This window comes from Schistosoma haematobium, chromosome 1 (genome assembly GCF_000699445.3).
Source record: "Schistosoma haematobium chromosome 1, whole genome shotgun sequence".
NCBI lineage: Eukaryota > Metazoa > Platyhelminthes > Trematoda > Strigeidida > Schistosomatidae > Schistosoma > Schistosoma haematobium.
The window spans coordinates 24,157,896-24,178,519 of NC_067196.1; the positions used below are offsets into that span (position 1 = coordinate 24,157,896).

The 20,624-nt window shown below is 34.8% G+C and overlaps 2 protein-coding genes across 6 annotated transcripts in view; one reads left to right on the forward strand and one right to left on the reverse strand.

Annotated features, from left to right (window-relative positions):
- Nucleotides 1-6,355: 6,355 nt before the first annotated feature.
- MDH1_1 (Malate dehydrogenase, cytoplasmic) lies at nucleotides 6,356-7,645 on the forward strand (the record flags this gene model as incomplete). 3 transcript variants are annotated; one of them, XM_035730554.2, is made up of 5 exons in its annotated part: nucleotides 6,416-6,424; nucleotides 6,458-6,550; nucleotides 6,581-6,976; nucleotides 7,010-7,300; nucleotides 7,334-7,645. In XM_035730554.2, the coding sequence occupies 5 exons, from the start codon at nucleotides 6,416-6,418 to the stop codon at nucleotides 7,532-7,534; spliced, it is 990 nt and encodes a 329-aa protein (XP_035588058.1). In that variant the 3' UTR covers nucleotides 7,535-7,645. The 3 variants fall into 3 exon arrangements, with proteins under 3 accessions (XP_051073486.1, XP_051073487.1, XP_035588058.1); XM_051213739.1 differs by having other exon boundaries at nucleotides 6,356-6,976; nucleotides 7,010-7,645; XM_051213740.1 differs by having other exon boundaries at nucleotides 6,356-6,424; nucleotides 6,458-7,645.
- A 1,458-nt stretch (nucleotides 7,646-9,103) lies between these two features.
- The window catches only part of EPS8_2 (epidermal growth factor receptor pathway substrate 8), a gene marked incomplete at its 3' end in the record, with an annotated part of 51,358 nt that continues 39,837 nt past the window's right edge, over nucleotides 9,104-20,624 (reverse strand). The window contains exons 9-12 of one of the 3 annotated variants that reach the window (XM_051213755.1): nucleotides 20,144-20,270; nucleotides 16,347-16,420; nucleotides 11,616-11,801; nucleotides 9,104-11,369 (exon numbers count right to left, since the gene is read on the reverse strand). In XM_051213755.1, the coding sequence (XP_051073488.1) occupies nucleotides 11,627-11,801; nucleotides 16,347-16,420; nucleotides 20,144-20,270 (376 nt within the window). Of the gene's footprint in view, nucleotides 11,370-11,615; nucleotides 11,802-16,346; nucleotides 16,421-20,143; nucleotides 20,271-20,624 lie in introns of those variants that run through there. The other 2 variants (XM_051213753.1, XM_035730553.2) reach the window with 2 other exon arrangements.

A 20,624-nucleotide genomic window follows, 5' to 3' on the forward strand; every position in this document is an offset into this window, starting at 1 on the left:
TCCAACAACCCAGAAGGAATAATGTTTTACTATGAGGTAGTTCAGTACAAACAATTCAAGCAACTATATTATTTAGGTCTAGGTTAGTGTCAGGACACTTAACTATGCTTCTACAATAATAAATTTGATTCAACGTTGTGAAATTACCATTAAATGACTGCCTAACCCACATGGTCTCGCATTGAAATCACATCACTGTTTATACTGACTCTCTCTGTCGTGACAGCCAGTGCAGTTTGAAACAACGTGTTCGGGCCGGCAATAAACTATTATATTGAGATCATGTGCCGATAACTTTGGACCACCACTGAAAACCTGAATGAGCAAAACAGTCCCTTCTCTGTGCGCATCCACGATACAACAGAAGTTACTCGAAGCCGAGATCGTCAGTCTCGTGTGATGATCCAGTGAGAAGCAGAGGGATGTAAAGGTCAATCAATTGCAATCAGAAGTGACCCAAATAGACAAGCACATTTCACTGGCTAAGAAATGGGTCAGTTTTCTAAGGATATATTGTTATATATATGAACGAGTATTCGTGTATTTCAATCAGTAGTCCAATACACTCTTGTGTTCTTGCTTGAGTAGTCAGTTGGAGAGTTAGCGCTTAGCATACTGTGTATCAGCATCACATTTTGGACACCTCTTGTCACAACAATATTCCCATTTGAATGTGCACTGCCTTGTTACACAAAACATTAATGCTATTGTAGTGGCTGTGCTTCGATGACCAGTCACCCTCGTAACCGTTATCATATAATCCTCGACGGTGTTTGGAATCAGAAGGCAAAGAGAAGCAGCGACTACAGTTTTATTAGCAAATAACTCAGACCACAAAGCCGAGAGGCCGATGAATGAGTCAGCGAACCGAGAGTGTAGAGTGTTGAATGTACATGTATATATATAAGGAAACGAATGGATCATCGAATCAATTAAGCAGTTAGTAATAAAGCTAGCAGAATGAATTTATGCGTAGGCCGTAAGCAATCTTCAAGCATACATATTTCATACAAACACAACAATAATAAAGGTACAATAATTTGTTATATTGCTGATGACTTTGTTCGCTAAATAAGTTAACAAAAGGGCTTAATTGAGTCAAGTGAGAACTAAATAAACTGCACGTGAGTTGCTATACTATCTCACACTATCGGGCAACGGGAAGAAACTTACCTCTTTTTAAACATGCATTGCTCATTTAACTTAGCTCCACGTTACTAAGTCCCGATAACTAAAGATGTCATCCAAGTAGAAACTTGTGTCGACCGACAAGTCTGTTGACAAATTATAATGAAATTCGTTTCGTGTTATTCGCTGTCATATTTATTCTCGATCGCTAACATAGCGGGCAGAAGTTGAAAAGCAGGTGTAAAAGAAGGAATACTCCGGAAACCTCCCTACATTGTTTTACTGAACAACATTATTATTCGTTTATTCTTTCTCTCCTTTTTGCAATTTTACTTTTATTCATTACCCTTCCAATTATGTTTTATGTTTCTCAACCTACATTGTCTGAACCCTTATTATTCGGTCTTATTTTTGTATGGGTTTAGTGATATGATGACATGGTTTAATAAACATTCACATGAACTCCCTGTTTGCATTTTCATATTCTCGTGGTCATGGGACCTGATTTGATTGCTGAGATTAGTACACCATATACTGAATTATTTCTAAGCTCGAAATTAGTATACTTAGACCTTTTGTCATATTCATTATGTAAAGCTTCTCACTACTCGATAAACTCAATATAGGGCTGTAATGAATAGATTGTTATTTTTCAACGAACAATACTGTACCGTGTATTCTATCAGCCGAATGCCCACAAAACTGTACAAATTTTCCCAGTAAACGAATCACTTGGTTATCTGATGTCTACGAATAGTCAACCATACGCTGCCATTAGTATAATTATTTTTATTTCCTGGTGTCAGTAGCAGACAAGAACAACAACATTAAACATACTGCCACTTGGCTATAGTAGTAGACTACTATATCGCCTTCAATAAATAATAATCTTCACAGACACTACCACTCCTGAAAATTAAAAATAATTCAAAATTAGTAAAAGTCTCATTACGGGCCATTTCGGTCCCTAAAGATTTTTAAGTAATTTATCAAACGATAGTAAATCAACAATGTGACATTTAAAGTAGTATACTAATGCACTGAGTGTCCTGTAGATTCAAGACTAAGACTCTATATTTTCGGCTCATTACCTTCGCTTCGTTATTGGTCCTGATTTGATAAAATGGAGTGGAGTGTTGGACATAGCATGAGAGAGTTTGTATCCATTCTTGCTTTAGGACCACTTTACCCACAACGCTGTTGCTAGCTAACATTTCGAGGTGAAGTAAGAACTGTGATGGTGATCTATTGCCAGATTTCTCTGCTTGGAATGATCTTGAGATTCTTTGACCGTCGGAAAAAAAGATGGTTCGTTTTTTCACGCCTTAAAATGATGTACGATTGTGGTGTTAAGAGCTCAACATTGAGTGGCGGACATCCCGGGCAAAAAGGAAGGGAGAGTAGAACGTAAACGTTGGTAACGGATTCACGCAGGTTTCATATCGTGCCTCGTGGAGTAATGCTCCAGTTGAACAAACCACAACTCAAGGGCTTTACGATAAAACTATGGGAGTTTGTGGGGGAAGAATTTTAAATGACTGTCCCATCGTCCCTGTGACATCAGATAAAATGATAACTTGACTCTCACATCAAACAACCTGCTTTTACTAAGATATTGTGATGGTTTAGGGATCGAGTGCAGTATTACGGACAGATATTCGAAGCGATAGATACAGGTTAATTGTTCATTCAATAATTTGCGGCGTTGGTGGATAAAGGAGTACATTCCGTTACTGAAATTGAGGCTAAAATGGTTTTGCAAACACAGAAACTTAAAGGAAGGTAATGTGGTACTTGTGGCTAACTATACAACGACTTGTGGTTCACTGCCAATGAGACGGGTTGTTAAGTGCGAGATAGATGAAGACTGCCTGGTAAGGACAATGATGACAGAGGCTGTAAGTAGAGATGTGCGCAAGCTTTGCCTTCCAAGGGTACCCGAATAACTGTGGGTTGTTTGTTAGCTTTATGGATATACAGGCTTACTGCTGTAAGTCCTGTGCCTCCCACTGACATAGATTAGTCAGCTAAGGAAGCCATGACCGAATGTATTTAACGGTGTCTTAAAGCAGCTGGAGAGGTTATTAGGGCCAGTTTAACGGAAAGAAAACGCTGAAAATCTCTCTACAACATTTTGTCGGACAGTAATCTCATTTATTTGTTTCTTCTCCTTGTTGCGTATTTTGACATTTATATAAATCTCTTTTAACGACACCTTGTGTTCTTCAGTCTTCCTCGTCTGAGTTTTTATTATGTGACTTTATATAAAGACTTACCTTTCTTAATTTAGTTTTTCTGCTGCATGTGGCCGGATTATCAACAATAAGGTCGTGTTTGACTAAGCTCAGAATCACAGCGTGGTTCAGTGTGTGACTGTTTACCTTTGACTGTCTGCTTGTGAGGACTGCTTGGATCCTTTCAGATAGATGTCTGATCCCATGTTGTCGGCAACACTTTTTATTGATTTTAAAGTATTAGACTCTTGTGTATTAGCCATTTACTTTGTCGTTTAACACGCCTATTTGTGTTAGGAAAACCTTTGACTGTATTGCACGGACTGTACTGTTAGAGGTATTTTGTATTTTTGATATAAGTTGTTCTCTTTTTTAGATCAGAACCGTTTAAATTGGGCAAAGTGTTTGTGTTTTGATATAATTCAATACGAACAACTCGAAAACACTGTGTACGCTATACAATAGAACGTGGTCTGGTCTAATCGTATAAATTTCGGTTCCTTGGTACTGTTTTCATTCTGAATATTGGCGTTTCTCTTCTTGCAAGTACAGTTAGAGAGTGAGATTCAAACTTTAACCCGTACTGATTCACTGGTCGCCAAACAACTGATATTAAAAATCGTGGTGCTGTGTGGTTTGTGGTTATATGTTGACAGGCGTGTATGGACATCGAAAACCTTGATATTAGATTTCATTAGATTTAATGATGCAACCGACTGTTACGAAAACGCTAAAACTAATGCTAACTGAAATGTGTTATATTCCGAAAAATACGAAAGTAATACTTTTCAACGGACCGTTAATTGATTTGAACACATGGTGGTATGACTTCTGAAGTGTGATGGAGTACGGTGATGTTTTTCAGTATTACTGATGCTCTAGTTAAGGTATGCTTTTCTTTCACGAGTGTAACTTCTGAGCTACAGATTGTATCGTGTTCACACAATCTTCTCTATTATGTTGATCGACTTATTTGATTACTCTGTGTTGTCATAGGTAACCCAGGTGACGGTAAACTGTTTCACGTCTGACTAACTCAACTGTCTTGTCAGCAGAAAGAAGAACCGAGGCCGTTTTACTATTTTTTACCATATTTAGCCATTTAACGGGTCAGGGAAATGGTATAATTTGTCGTAGTAAAAGTTTTCTTCATTTACGGGCTATGCTTATTCGTCAAGGTGTAGGTAAGCGCAAACAGATAACAAGAAGATGAGTTCTTTACGAACTGGTTTTAGTAAGTTTCTTCTCAAGTCGAATAAATGCAGAATGGTCCTTTAAAAACGTTTGGATGAGTTTAAGTCACACTCATTTTCATTGAAACTCAGCTTGACCTATTTGTTAGAGAGCTTCTGAATAACCACATCGATCAAAACTAAAACCGTTAATCTGGTGAGACAGCCAGAAATAATCACATGTAAAGTTCACGTGATTAGGTAAGGGACTGCTTTCTTTTTGAAGAGAAAAGATACAAGCGTCTTATCGGTGTGGTTTCCTGAGGGGTTCAATAATAAAAACATACGAACGAAAGTGACGCAGAAGTGTTTTTAACCGGAGAAATCTTTTCTTACTCCTCATATTTTGCTTGAATTATTAGGGCTTGTATATAAAACTATAGTGTAGCAATACCAGTTTACGAACGCAGTGCAAAACAACAATTGCAGTATTATATGTCTATTCGCTTTCTAGAATTACTTGCCTCTACAGCGTGTCGTGTGACAAGGGTTATAAGAGAGCTATTCGTTATATTCGTCATGTTTTAGTCGATTATTGGGAACGAATAAATCAGGTAAAAAATGGAATACGAAACCTCTTGAATATGTTTCATAGTAGTTTAATTCACTAGCATATACAGTAGTAATAAACAAAGCAAGATTGGCCTGGGTGAGCACATTTGAAATAATGGTTGTTGGAATAACACCAGATTCAGACATCTTTATATTTGATTTGAATTAGAATAGAAATAACACTGACAGTAGAATAAACAGCAATTGGATTGTAGTGAAATAAATCCAAGATTACATGAGACTGGTCTAATCTGCACTTCATCGGAATGCTAGAGAGACCCAATTAAGGAATTAAGGTCAAGTACCTGGAACTTTTAAATGTATCATAAAATGCATTATCGTTTATACGAGCGAAAGTCGATACATCACCTTTGGGAAGAAAAGAGAACATGAACAAACTTTCTGCATATAACTTTCTAGAATATAATGTGATATAATCCGGGTAATCCATGTTATCACTGATGGAATCACTGTTACTCTATTTTAAAATTCTGGACCCGTAAAACTAATTATCACAAAACGATCTTGAAACCAAAACGACATAGGTTCAAAGATGTCACAGATATTCAGGATTTGACAACGCTCTCGTCCGTAACACTTTTATGATCGGAGGATACCAGGCCAGTCGAATAGTAAGTCAAGAATGGAGTTCAAATTTATATTTAGATAGTTGCCGATATGTTGTGAAACGTTTGTTCTAAACTGGCTAGTAATTGCAGTGGATGTGTAGCATAGCATATCCAGTTGTGACCTGGTTTATATGTGTGACCGAGTGACTTCAGCTAGGGAGTGTTCAGTAAAAGCCAGGATCACTATCTGAGAGCTGGAGATTTATTCCATACTAAAGACACGTTTCAATGCTTTGTAAGCCTTTATTCAAGGAATCCAAAACAAATTGTGCCATGGAACCCATTGAGAAGAGAATGGACTTTCGTGCATATAGTTAAAGTGGAGATTGGCAAATTTTAAATTATGGTCTATTCTTTACTTTAAGTTACATCTAAGAGAACATCCATTTTGGATAAGATAGGAAAGAAACAGGTGGTAACTTTGGTCTCGCTAAACCAAAACAGGAATATACACCTTATCATATCAAGGAAACTCATTAAAGTAGACTGTATGAACAAATGATATCGTCGAGTCGCTAAAGTCTGTTATGAAGAACGATGTATATTGTACAGCTGTCTTAATTTGTTTTATCCTGTCAACGTTTCGAGTACATGTTGACCGTGCGTATTTCAATAGTAATTTGTCCAACAACAATAAGAGATGTCGGAGGTTAGTTGATATTTTGTACTATTACCTTCCAAGCCAATAAGAGTTTTGTTGACAGGTGCAGCTGGGCAAATAGGATATTCACTCGCCGGGATGGTTGCTCGTGGTGATATGTTCGGACCTGATCAAGTTAGAGATGTTCTTTTCTAACAACTGCAGGAAGTTATCTTACATCTGTTCGATCTTGAACAAATGGTAGAGTCTCTTAAAGGACTTGAAATGGAACTTCAGGATTGTGGATTTCGACTTTTAAAGAGTGTGGTTGTGACACATAAACCAGAAGTAGCATTCAATCAAATTGATGCTGCACTTATGGTTGGGGCTATGCCTAGGAGAGAAGGGATGGAGCGTAAAGATTTGCTTAATGCTAATGTGAAAGTTTTCAAGGAGCAAGGGCAGGCTCTGGACAAATATGCCAAGAAGACTGTCAAAGTGGTTGTTGTGGGTAATCCTGCTAACACAAATGCACTCGCACTGATGAAGAACGCTCCTTCCATTCCTAAAGAAAACTTTAGTGCGCTCACAAGACTTGACCACAATCGTGCTCAGTCATTTGTTAGTCTAGGTTCCTCTTAATTTTTTCCATAGATAGCCAAACGTTTGGGAGTTTCATGCGATTCTGTAAAAAATTGTATTATATGGGGCAACCACAGCAATACGCAGTTTGTCGATGTGAGTCATGCTGTTGTAAAGCAAGATGGGAAGGAGATTCCTGTCGCTACCGCAATCAATGATGATAACTGGATAAAAAACGAATTCCTAAGCGCTATCCAGAAGCGCGGGGCTGCTGTTATAGCAGCCAGGAAACTAAGTAGTGCACTGTCTGCTGCTAAGTCTGTCTCAGACCATATGCACGACTGGTGGCTTGGAACGAAGGAGGTATGTTTCCAGTTAAACTTATTCTGTTTTAAGAGCGAGTGGGTATCGATGTCTGTAATCAGTGATGGTTCTTATGATGCTCCAAAAGATGTTATATTTAGTTTTCCTGTCCAAATCAAGAATGGCAAATGGACCATCGTTCAGGGTTTAAAACTTGATGAGTGGGCTAAAGGCAAGTTCGCCATAACAGCAGAAGAGCTCAAGGAGGAACGCATTGCGGCAGGGCTTGATTAATGACTTCCTGACTGTTGTTACTGCCAGTATTCTCACCACTGTAGTAACTACTTTTTGTAGTTCTTGTTACTGATCTTACATTTGCTAAAATTATGATAATTTTTTGCATTTCGTTGGTCGTTTTTAAAAATAGTTCATAGGTAGATCACTACCAAGCTCTTTGTAGAATCATTGCTTCGACTTATTTGGGTGTACCGTAAACTGAAAATAACTAATCTCAGTATTTATACTTCCAACCATTCCACACACTGTTATATATCTCTAGGATGAAGAATACAGTTTTGTATTCGCTGCTGATGTGACTTATTAGTTCATAAATGATCTAAGTGAATAGGAAAATATGCTATTCTGATTTTTTCCGGTAATTGAATAGATTAGGCGATTTTGTTCAGGCGAGTTTTAAAGGAGGGTAGTGATTTTCGTACTGTGAACTCTTCTTGCTATGTATTTATTACAGCAAAACTATAGTTGACAAACTCTAACGGGAATTGTTTTGCTCCAAGTTCAGATCTTCATACGTTTAGATGGTTTGGCTATGATTTTTGTTCTTGAAATCTGTCAGGGTTCTAGGTATATTTCTGTCGTTTTTTCTGACGGTTTGTCAGATTTCAGATTTTGTTTTCAGAATAGTAGACACGTTGTATCCGCTACTTTTTTCTAAGTTTAATCGACCGTACTCATTGATGCTGTCAATCTATCTGCTTCCCTGTGTAATAGTTGTGATGTGTAAAGACGTAACCGTTCAACGTCTGCTGCGTACAAACGATGCTCAAAGGCAGGTTGTTAGTGGTTACGCATTTTCTGTTGCTAGCATCCGTCAGTATTGTTTGGTGACTAATAACACTACTTCAGTCCTCAAACAAACAGATGATACAATGGTTAAATTTTCGGTTGAGTCATTGGGATTTGTCTGACTTCAAACAAAGTACATTTGATTATCCAGTTATTCAATTTAGTAGCCACATCAAAAGACTGAATAATAGAATCCAGTCAGCAATATGAACTAGGCAATACCATAAATTGTACCCTAGTTACCCGTTAGTGTATTACAGTCAGCTTTTTCCAAAAATTATGAACATATGGGTTTTATTGCCGTAGATGATATATCACGTAATTCACCACCCACGTTATACGTAGTACTGTCAACAAATCAGCCCTAGTTAGCATATGCCTGTACAGTTTTTATTTAGTCCAGATTGACTAAAGCAGCTGTAAGTTTTAGGAAACACTAGGAAATGTAATCCGATAGTTTAGGTGAAAATGAAACCTAAAATGTCGAGAATTTGATTGAAGTTGATACAGACGTAAAGCGTCGGAGTGTACTTGCCTGCTTGTTTGACAGTTGCTGGTGTTTCGGTATTGTGGTCAAGGAATTGCATTCTAGATGTCACTGTCAAACTGTAGAGTTTGCCAGATAGACATACCGTGGGCGTTAAATCCTAGGGGATTTAGTGACTGAGATAAACGTATTAAATAGTGCTGTAAGTAATTAGGGAAATATTATGTGATCAGACTCAATCATTTGTGTTTTAGGGTTTACTACTATACTACGAAAATACAAACACAACTCTGATTACCTTATGGTTATGATTTTATTTCTAACTAAATATTTTGCCAAAAACGAACAAATGGAAAAAGGTCTCGTAAACTTCTGAACAAAGATAGTTGTGCAGTAGGAAAAAAATTACAATGATCTTTACTCAAGAGATGAAAGAGATGAAAGTATTTTGATTAAAACTAAATAATTTCTTTAGAGTTCTTTGAATGTCTTCAACGAATTCATATCTGATTATACGGTAAGAAGAAACAAAAAGAAGTAAATATAGTACCAAAGGAAGTAATCCGTAAGATTTCGATAATATTAACCAATTAGACAAATTAGAATGCTGAGTAGTCAAATGTACCGTTTTGATATTGTGTAGGCGATACTCAACACTACGCCAACATTAATTCTATTGGTCGCTACACTTTGAAACTCATCTTTTCATGAATAATACAGTTTGTATCGCGCAATGATCAGGGTCAAAATAACTCAACTGAGGAAGGGATATAGTTAGGAAAAGTGGGACTTTCTAATACTCTTATATTTTGCAGATATATGGTTGGCTCGTCCATCATTTATAGCGGAAACATACATTTTCTGTTATGTGTAGTTTAAGATTGCTTACCCAGAAAATGAATTCACTTGTGAAATAAACGAGTGAGTACTTTATATTCTTAAGTATTTTGGTATTAAGAAAACTAGATGGTCATAGTCGAGCGTTGTACGCTAAATACGCAGTTATCTTTCGGTTGGCAAAAAAATTTCAAATAATTTTCCTTCAGTCAATACGAAAAAGGTTCGATTTTCTGGGCTAGCAGTAAATACAATGGTGTTATTTCAGACGAATATGAAACCTTATATAGTGGGGGAGTTTATGGACGTTTCTTCAGCTAAAGTTGTTCCATGGAAAATTACTTACAAGTACTTGTAAGTATATTACCGACCCTAACTCAGTCATTGATACATGTATCACGAACTAGATCTTACAGACATTATTCTATTTATCGGGGATTAAGATATCTCGATGTATATCAAAGATAACCATTGTCCTTGTACTCCTAAAAAAAACAAGATTAACCTTTTGGAAAAAGATAGACTGCTAAACGTATGACTCATTGCACTAATGAATAGTCAAGAAAGTTTAGTGTGTAGATTTGTGGTATTGAAGTGACGAATTGTGTATGCATTTGAAGGAGAAATATATCTCAGAGACCGTGTTGACAGTCGAAACATTCCACTAGTCAACAGTAAGAAGATTCCGTTTGTTCCAGATGAAATAGCGAAATAGTAGACGCTATTGGTGCAGTCGAAGTACTTTGTAATTGAAACCGGGATTATATTAAGGGTGATTTTCTTTAAAAAATCCGAGTATTCTGTCGTTGGAAGCCACTCGTCTAATGTTATTCCATCAATCAAAGGATACCATCAACAGCTCAGCTAACGCATTTTACGGATCCCATACGGACATAATATTTATTTGAAATCAGCATTCGCTATTAGTATAGAATTTTTGCCATTTAAGGAACTGAACAGTTTAACGGAAAAATTCAGTGGGTAAATATCAAAGCAGATGTACTTACAGAACTTGCGTCAATGGTGTTTTATCAATCTTCAATAATTTCAACATGTATATATATCTGAGCTGCTTAGTGGTGCCCGAGGATTTGTCCCCATGTTGTGATTGGAGGTACATACAATAAGTATTGTTCGATAAACTGGATATCCTACATATCTAAAAACAGCGATCATCTACTACCAGGATAGTATAGCTGATCAGCTGTTCATCAAGACACTATAAGTAGAGAATTTAGCATTTTGATGCTTACTGTCTAGACGAAAAAGTACGTCACTATCCATTCCAAAGAACACAACAACAAAGGCATTGTATAGACATAGCAATATCTGCATCTGGACATGCTTTCCGTTTTAACAAGATGTTAATTATCTGATACCCTCAAGTATGCTCTTTTACACATGTCCAACTTCTCAAAGGAAATGCTAATCATTTGTAAGTTTTAGAACATTCCAATATTCCGATACAAAATGGTCCACCACTGTTTAATTGCTTCATATAGGTATATCATCTCAAACTTATTCAAACAAGTTATTTGATTTGTCTGTTAACATTTAACATATTCCCAGTGGATTATAAAACATTACTAGCAACCTTCATTATCTGAATAAAAACCTTACTAGGTTTGAAGAAAAACTACTGAATCATTCATTAATGATTAGTAAATGTTCAAATGTATTCACAAATACAACTTGAAACTTACTTAATTTTCTTCGTTTCTTAGAGAGCAATAGAATATAAGTTTAAAATTTTAACTAATATAAAATGTGGGAAAGAAAATGCGTATATATTAATGATTTGAAGATGTCGAGTGATCACGGACTTTGCAATGGATATTCTGAATTCTCACTTATATATATATATATATATATATATATATATATATATATATATATATATATATATATATATATATATATATATATATAGTTCTCTTGAACTTCTGTCTTTGAACTAAAACTTACATTTGAAAATATCACATAGTTCCTGGAATTTTCAGTATTGACCCTGGACAATAACCTTCTTCATCAAACTTATTCTGAACTTTATACCATTTTCCATTCTTTTCTAAAATTTTTACCCATTCACCATTTTCTACTGTTAATTCTCTTTCAGAGCTTGCTTCAAACGACTCAATAACTTGGACAAGTCTATAGAATAAGTATATTGACAATTGAAATACTGATTGGTTAACAAATTAAAGTTCTTGAATGTGGAATTAAATCATTCTTTATCGAAAGTCTAAATTCAACCTAATTTTTTACGTTTAACACGAACAAAGTTTACTGATATTTGGAAATGTAGCAAAAATTAAATCCTTCCCTCAAAATGTATTACAAATTATATGTATCATTTATTTCGGTGTTTCGACCCTTATAGTATCAGATCAGCAAGCGAAATATTTCAACATCTAGTGTTGAAGTCACAGGTTTTCTAGAAGAATTATTATTATTCACCTCGACATGCGATGCTCAATGGTATAGGAGTAGGTTGGAAGAAAGCTAGGGGCGGCCAGACCAAAACATGGCACAAGTCCATGAAGTCACTGACAAGTGGACTGAACCATGTTGGTAGGTGTAGACTACCTGGTTTGGGACCGCCAGATGATAGTAAACAGTGGTTAGAGACCCTGAATGACATGACTCAAAATCGTTTGCAATGGCGCAGGTGCATACACTCTTTGTGTTCTTCCAAATTCTAATCTTCTGAATTCTTCATGTCCTTTTTTTCTCTTTCCAAATTTATTTCATTGGATTATACTCCTTGAATAACATGTTCAAACCCTAATTTTTCCGATTACTGTTTATACCTTCACTACCTCTACCACTACGGGATTTGAATCGACAATTCTATTTGTGTGCTAATGTGGTATGGCAAATCGAACTAATGTACGTACGTACGTACGTACGTACGAAGTTCTATGTTGTTCTGACTGAGTGAATCGCCAATTTCTGTCGTCAGATGCTAAACACTTGTGTTCGTTTTCTTTTCAGAGCTAACTATTTACGAATAAGTTTAATGTATTAATTCTAAGTTGTCACACTGAACAACATATTTTGTTGGCTGATCAAAGATGCATTCTTTTTGTTACACCATATCATGTAACATCACTTTCAAATTCTAGTTAATTAGATCAGAAGAAGTACACTGTCTGCTTTTACATGCATAGGTACATTTAAATAAGCAATGAGAACTCAAATAAGATAAACAATAAAGATTTGATTTAATAAAGGGTGATGGGAAGGATATAGTATGTTTGTAAAGGTTGCATGTTGAATAATTAAAGTGGAAGTTCGAACATTTTTTTTGAAAAGATAAAAGTGGGGCAAGTATAGCGGCTAATTCATCGCTGTGGCAGTGGAATGTGAATCGTCATTTCTGTATATGCTTAGATTTTCTGGTTCGCCTAGCGTTGGCATGGTAATGGATTCACTGATATGCTTTATTCCATTTTTCCTTTTCTACTTCCAAAAACGTTTTAAAATTTATGTTTCGTCTACTGAACCTGTAACATTAACACAAACGTTCTTCATCCGTCCTATCATCTTTTATCTAATCAAGATAACGCTTTTTTTTTTATCAATTTTAGTCAAGTTTCCATTTCTTTTCATTAATTATTAATATAGATAGGCTGAATATTGTAGGACTTCGAAAAGACTTTAGACCTCTAAACGATTTAGTCCTTCGATCAGTTACGTTTTCTCATACCATCATCAAACATCATTGTTCTAAATATAGAATAAGTGGAGTGTGGCTAGCAGTGAAATCGAGGACTCGCGCCTCATCTCATCTAGGAGTCGTCAACTGAATGTACCTGGACTCCAGAGTAGATGATCGCCCCGGGACTCGAACTCAATATCGTCCGCCTCAAGCAGCATCTTATTATTCAATTAAGCATCGAGTTCAGGTAGCTACTCAGTTTTGCAACAGGTATGAATTTTATTTTACTTTAAATTGATTGGATTATCCCGTTGTTAATATTTTTAACTGAAAGTTGATCAGTTTTGGTTGTTATATGGGTATCCTGTATGGATTGCCTCTATATAAGCACTGACGCAAGTTAGTGTAGAATAGATGGAAAAAGTTATATCGCGGGAATCCCAAGAGGATGCAGATATACCAACCAAGATTGATCAACTTTAATAGAAATAATTATTGTTTAGACTGTCTAACCAATGATCACTACAAATAACGAAGCTATTTATCCATAATAACAACTATGTTCAGTTTCAGATACTAACCCGTTCCTAAGGCCAGGGACTGATAATAAGTACAAAGTTTATTTCCTCCTTATTAAAAGGGAGACATTAACTGGTACTCTTGGAGTATCAATATTATCTCTCCGTTTCAATTGTATTTATACAAATCTTACCACTCTGTACTGCTTAGTACTATCTAACACTGAAAAATTAAATCTCTGGCTTTTACAAACTCTTTTCTAGAGTGTTTTGTTTTCATAGCTTTGTACAAGGTTTTGTTATGGAGCAAATCGGACTTAAATTATTCTACTCGCGGCGAGAATGTCCTTAAAGTTCACCCAAACTTATTTTACAGATCCTATAAACTTTGAACCAAGGTCTCTCTATTAGACTAGAAAGCACTTTTGGAGTTTAGCTTTATAATAATTGCTTATGTAGTCAGTTATTTGCTTCCAAAGATATGAGCCAGTCAGTCGCAACGTAGAACATGTACGTAGGCACATCGGTTCAAGTTGTCATGCGCCGTTAGCACATAGAGATGAAGTTGTCGGGACAAATTACAGTATAGTACAGGTAGTAACAATATCAGTGGGAATTGGAAAGACTAGACATTGAAGATACTTTTCGAAAAGAAAATACAAACTAGTAAAGTAAAAAACAAAGGGAAGGTATAAGGAATTAGGAACCTCAGAATTTTGGGAGAAGACAAATAATGGATATGCCTTCTCCATTGCAAACGACTTTGAGCCATGCCATTCAAAGTTCAACCATTGGTTACGATAATCCTGCGGACCCCAACCGGGTAGTCTATACCTACTAACATGGCTAAGTCCAACTGTTAACGACTTCATTGACTGATGCCATGTTTGGGTTTGACTGCACTTAGCTTTCTTCCAGCCCGCTTCTGCACCAAAAAACATCGCCCGTCGAGGTAGGCGGTGGTCAGGCATACGTAGCACACGTCCCGATCACCTCAGTTGATGAAGAGTTACTACCTCATCAATCGATTTCCTATCCTTGTACCTAGTACTCTATTCCAAACTCAGACATTGCTTACTCCGTAGTCCCGAAGTACATGAGCAATGCTTCATAGACACATATGATCGGATACCAGTAACCTACAAATATCCTCCATTCTTGATAACCATATTTCACGCCTCTAAAGTAGAACGAAAAAAAACTGCTGCACAGTAAACTCGCTCATTGGTTGAGCGACGGATATCTCGAATACGCCACATGTAACTCATGGTGACAAAAGCCAGTCAAGCTTTCTGAATACATACCGAGATTTCGCCAAACACCAGATCATCAGTACTGGTGAAACTCCCAAGGTAAGTGAGGTGATCAGTCCGTTCAACTACTTCACTCCCTATCACTAATTCAGGGGATGAAGTAAGCTAATCCTGAGGTAACATTTTACATATGGAGGGAGAGAACCGCATCCCAATCATGCTTGTATTGTTGCTAAATTTGTAGTCTGAAGACTGAATATTTTTCAGCGTCTTCACCAAACAGAACTATATCATCTGCGCATTCTGAGTAAACGAGTGAATCTCCTGGTAGAAGATCAATCCCTGAAAATTCAAGCAATGAGTGCTATCTTTAAAAGTATGTTTATGACATAGTTAAGTAAAAATGCAGAAAGCGAATAATCTTGATGAACATCGCTTTAGGTAACAAATTCCATAAAAGGCTAGTCTGTTGACTCTCTTTTCTTCTCAGTATTTTAAACCACTTATAACTGTTTCTTGTCAATACTAGACACAACTATTATAGCAAAATAAAATTGTACAGGCAACAATGAGTTTTGTGGAGATTATTTCTTTAAACAAGGTGCACAGCATTAATTATCTATATTTGAGACATATAACGTGCATATTTCATGTTCCTCTTGATGGCAAGTACAGGTGTATTTTTACACTACTTTTCTATTGATTGTCTTTTCACCTACACAATTTAAGGATGAACAACTCAAATGAACTTCTAACAGTTATTATCAATTGAAATGAAATTAAGTATATATGATGGCATTGAGTTTGTAAATGTGTATTTTAACTATTCAGTTGTTTACGATTGTTTTTTTCTATTATTATCCATACCACTGTTTACATGAGTGGTTTATTACTTAGAAATTTTGTCTATATTTTTACTTTTGATGAAAGAAGCTTAATAGTTCCATCAAGAAAGACTAGTTACTTGTCATTCTTCGAATACATGTAATTTGTCATTTTGCTGGAGTAGATATCAGCTATGATATAACAGTTATGTTTGTACGAGTGGTATACATTTTTTAGCTTCTATTATTTATGGTATGACCTATAAATAGTATTCACGTAAGTATTTATATGTAGTTAGTTAGTCTTGAAGTGGCAGTTTTTGACACTCATTGATGTCAGCTAGTGAAAAACGATTCGCTAGGTTGGATTGGTTCCACAACTGATTTAAATGAATCATGAAAACTGTTGTCCTATTGTTTATATCTGTGCTCTCACTTACTTGGTTTTGTCACGTGGTGTTCTAGAAGATTGATTCACATTAAAATTACTGCCTGGTGGGAGCATATATCTTGTCTGAAACAAAAGAAAGAAACCAAGACTATGCAAAAGATACTGGTGAAGACAAAATATTTATCTCCAAGATCTATATTCATGCACATTATGTGTATTTTGATACGTCTTCGTAAACCAGATTCAACAATAAAATTGTTATTTCATTTGGCTAATATACATAACTGAACATTAAATAGTGCACATGTTAACAATGTTTATTGACCGTTCAGTATTCATATTTGAATTACATATTAGTTAATAAACAAACCGTAGTTCGCCAACTAACTTAAGATTATGAGATTATCATAATGGTTGTTTTTGTAGAGACGGTGTAAATTACCTTATGGAGTTTAGGTCATTTTCTGGCCTTCAATAAATCTGACAAGAGAATCTTATCCGGTCAGTGAATTCGCAAATCGATTAATCTACAATAGTAGTGACTTTTATTGGTCAATTATGTGCCAGTGTTATAGTCGGAATATTTATGTCCATTAAATAAATATTACTTGTTTATATAGTTTATTTAACAATAACCTAAAACATTAATATAATCATACGGTTGTGTTGTGATAATCATTCAAACTAGGTTAACATATAATCTCATATATTTTACCGATGAATTTATTTTTAAATAATAAAAAAACGTCGGAATTAATAGTTGCTAACACTCACTATTACCATCTACATAAAGACAGTCTCTCCAGTAAAATCGAATTGTGGCTAACAGTGAGGTCTAGAACTTACGTTTTGTTTTATATGGGGCTGGTCTACTGAATATCACTGTATCCAAAGTGATGATTTTCACAATGAGATTCAAATTCACTACTTTCATCTTCAAACGTTATTTCATTGTCTGCTGAGCTACTGAGTCGATATAGCTACTAACTTATCAAATTGGTTGAATTCATGTGTATTTTCCTCTAGTTGATCTTCAGAGTAAATTTTTATAAATACATATATTTGTGAGATGGTAGAGAACATTTGTAGCTCAGGTGGATGATTTGGACTTCTATCTGAAGTTTGTGCTGATGATGTCGTTCAGAAGAACGATGAAAGCTCCACGACCAAACCATCCAGCTCAGAGAACAAAACTCCATCAACAACATATAATTGTTTTTTGGACATTCTTGGTTTTCACATATTAATACAATAGAATAACGTAACTTTTGTATTAAATCGGTTTTAATTATTCCATTGGTTTATTAAATAAATCTTATTTACTGATACATTTTAATTAATTCCTTGTTAGTAAAGAATAGCTTTAGATGGTTGGAGGTAGTCAACAGGAAACCCAGTACTTCCACATGATCATGAATCACATATTTCCTAACAGTTAGTAATGCACTCAATAGTATATCCTTACAAATTTGGAGATTACTTGTTAGCCATTATCAGTCATACGTTATCTACAATTAGTAACACAGAAGCAACCAATATTTGTTCAGTTTACTTTAGACAACAGGAATTTATATGTAAAGAAACCATGTTTAATTATAGTGTAAATATCGACAAATAACCGCTCGTAGCTCCTCTAGGGTCACTGCCGGTCCCAAGCCCGAGTAAAGGAGAAGGGTTGAGCATGGGATCGGCAACCCCATCCCGTAGAAAACAACCTTGCTAAAAAAACGCTAATCAGAATAAGTATCAACAAAGAATAAGTAGTATTAATCGAAAGATTTACTGCAAGATAAAATATGAACTGAAACATAATTGATCCATTCAACGTTTAACAAATGTAAACGTTAGTATTTGTCATTCTATAATTCATAATAATATCCCATGCATTTTATAATTCATATCAAATATAATTAACTCTAGAAATTGATTTCAGAAAAAGTCATTTCTATCTTTTGCATTCATTATCAGACATTTTATATGCATGCTTTTGTTAATGTCATATCAGTTGCATTGTATTTACGAAATAAGTTAAATTATCTTCTCAGTTAGACTAAGATTTTTAATCTTTAAAAATGTTGTACTTTATTACTATAAACCAGATGATCAACCTTGTATTGATAAGTATCTTGGCTAGAAATGTTTTTTTTGCACTCCATTAGCCAATGGATACACATTTCATCATCGATAACAGCATGATAATACGATAACGTTTTCACATCGATGTATTAACCCTTTTAGATGATAAGTTCTTTTAGACAACTTAATTATTTGAAAAAAAAGTTAAATTGGCTGACATTAAGTGACTTTTATCAGTTTTTACATCTGAATAAAATATCGTTTAAATGATGGGGTAATTCTAAGTGATACAATATATTGACTTCAAATGAAGTTGTTTATTGATAATGTCAGAGTAGATACCGTCCTCAGTATGATGTATTGCAAAGCAAGTAAACTTTCTCTAAGAATTTTTATTGATCTTCTATACCTCATGAAAGCATTTTCAGTGTATACTTAATCAGAAGTTACGCATTAGGATAGAGTAACAAAAGCTTTTAGGTTAACTGAGGTTTCATTCCCAATCTATTTCTAAACACACTCCTTAGGTAGCTCATTATTTATAATCACATCTCTACTTATATTGTATTTAATTAATTTGGCTATGGTTGACTTGATTTGAGCCAAACAAGGTATACCTTATTGATGCCATTTGGATACCTTAACCCTATCTATTATAGTCCTGAGCTTTATAAGGATTCGTTTTAAAACACATTATATACAATCTTATCTTCATGTTTATTATCCTGAACGTCGTCATTTTATTTAACAGTGAAGGACTCACTGAACGCATCCAACTACATTTTTTGAATTATTCAAACTCGTTTTTTTTCGAAACATAACTACCGAAGAATGAATTGGAAGATATTAGTTGGTAAAACTAATAAATATGATAACTACTTATTGAAAATATTAACTTTTAAAGATGTTGAAAAGTGTTAAATAATGTAGTGACGACGTGCAATCAATAAATACAATTAACAGACACTAAAATGAATTTCTCTAGCTAAATAATATATTCAATCAAACTGACCTGTTATTGGTCAGTGATTGGATATAGACATATCCGTCTGAATCGAATGTAAGAGACTATCTAATATACTCTAGTATTCATTACACTTTTATTTCACATATTGACTATTCTGTATTTCGTGTACATAAACTCTTGTTGTAGTCTATATCTGGTTCTCAATCAAACAGTATATGTGCATTAGTTTTCGTTATAATAAACTAGTGAGGAAGCTGAGATGTTAACGAATTGAGTATAATTAGAAAAACAAAAACAGATTCCCGTTTTTTTTTCAAATGAACCAAAATACTTTCATGTTTCTTTAAATTATGCCTTGAATGTTTGATCTAGTTTTCATTACAGTTTAATCAGAATATATTATTCTTCCTGAAGATTTTACGTATAGATTTTAAGAGTATTAGAAAAAAGTTTTGGAAATACATTGGGTTATATTAGGGAGTTATGTAATCAGTTTACATCTCAAGAATGTCATACATTTTTAAGTTATATGTTGAATATTTACAATAGTATGGTGTAAAGAAATCGTGTTTATGATAGGTCAATCAATTTATTAAAGTCTGATAACTTATACACACTGATGGCTATTTATTTTTTAGAATATGAGGAGTGTAAGCCAAATGATAAGGCTAGCATTTCAAAATTTTATATACTCTGTTGACCACTAAATGTTATCAATAGTTCTATTCTTATCTTCAAAATATACCAGTAAACGGAATAATTAAATAAACAAATGAAAATTCAACCACCAAGTAAACTCTTACCTCTTGTCTATCAATCACATTTGGAGAGTTGTAGTTAAACAATGATGGTTCGTATTCATGTGGGATTACCGTGAATCTGTTCTCAAAGTTGGGTATATAAACGCGATCTTCGTAAGGAGAGTCCTTCCTGGAAAAACATTATATATATAGTGTTTAGATTAAAGCTTAATTTTGCAGAGGTTAATTTTTTTCTGAACATTGTTCAATATCACCATTTATATTAAACAACATCTAAATATTCAAATGTAATCAATGGGAACAGTTTAAAGTGAAAAATGAAATTATTGTTCTTATCTATCTATTATCATCTTATCTAATACTCATATGAAACATTAACGATAAAATCACTGGTTGGATAATTGCATGTAGTTTTAAGAATAATTCTACATGATTCCGATGGTAAACGTTTAGATGTTAATTTGAAAAGTATCCGCTTTTGTTCTCTGTTTACAAATACAGATAGTATAGGAAATGTTCTACA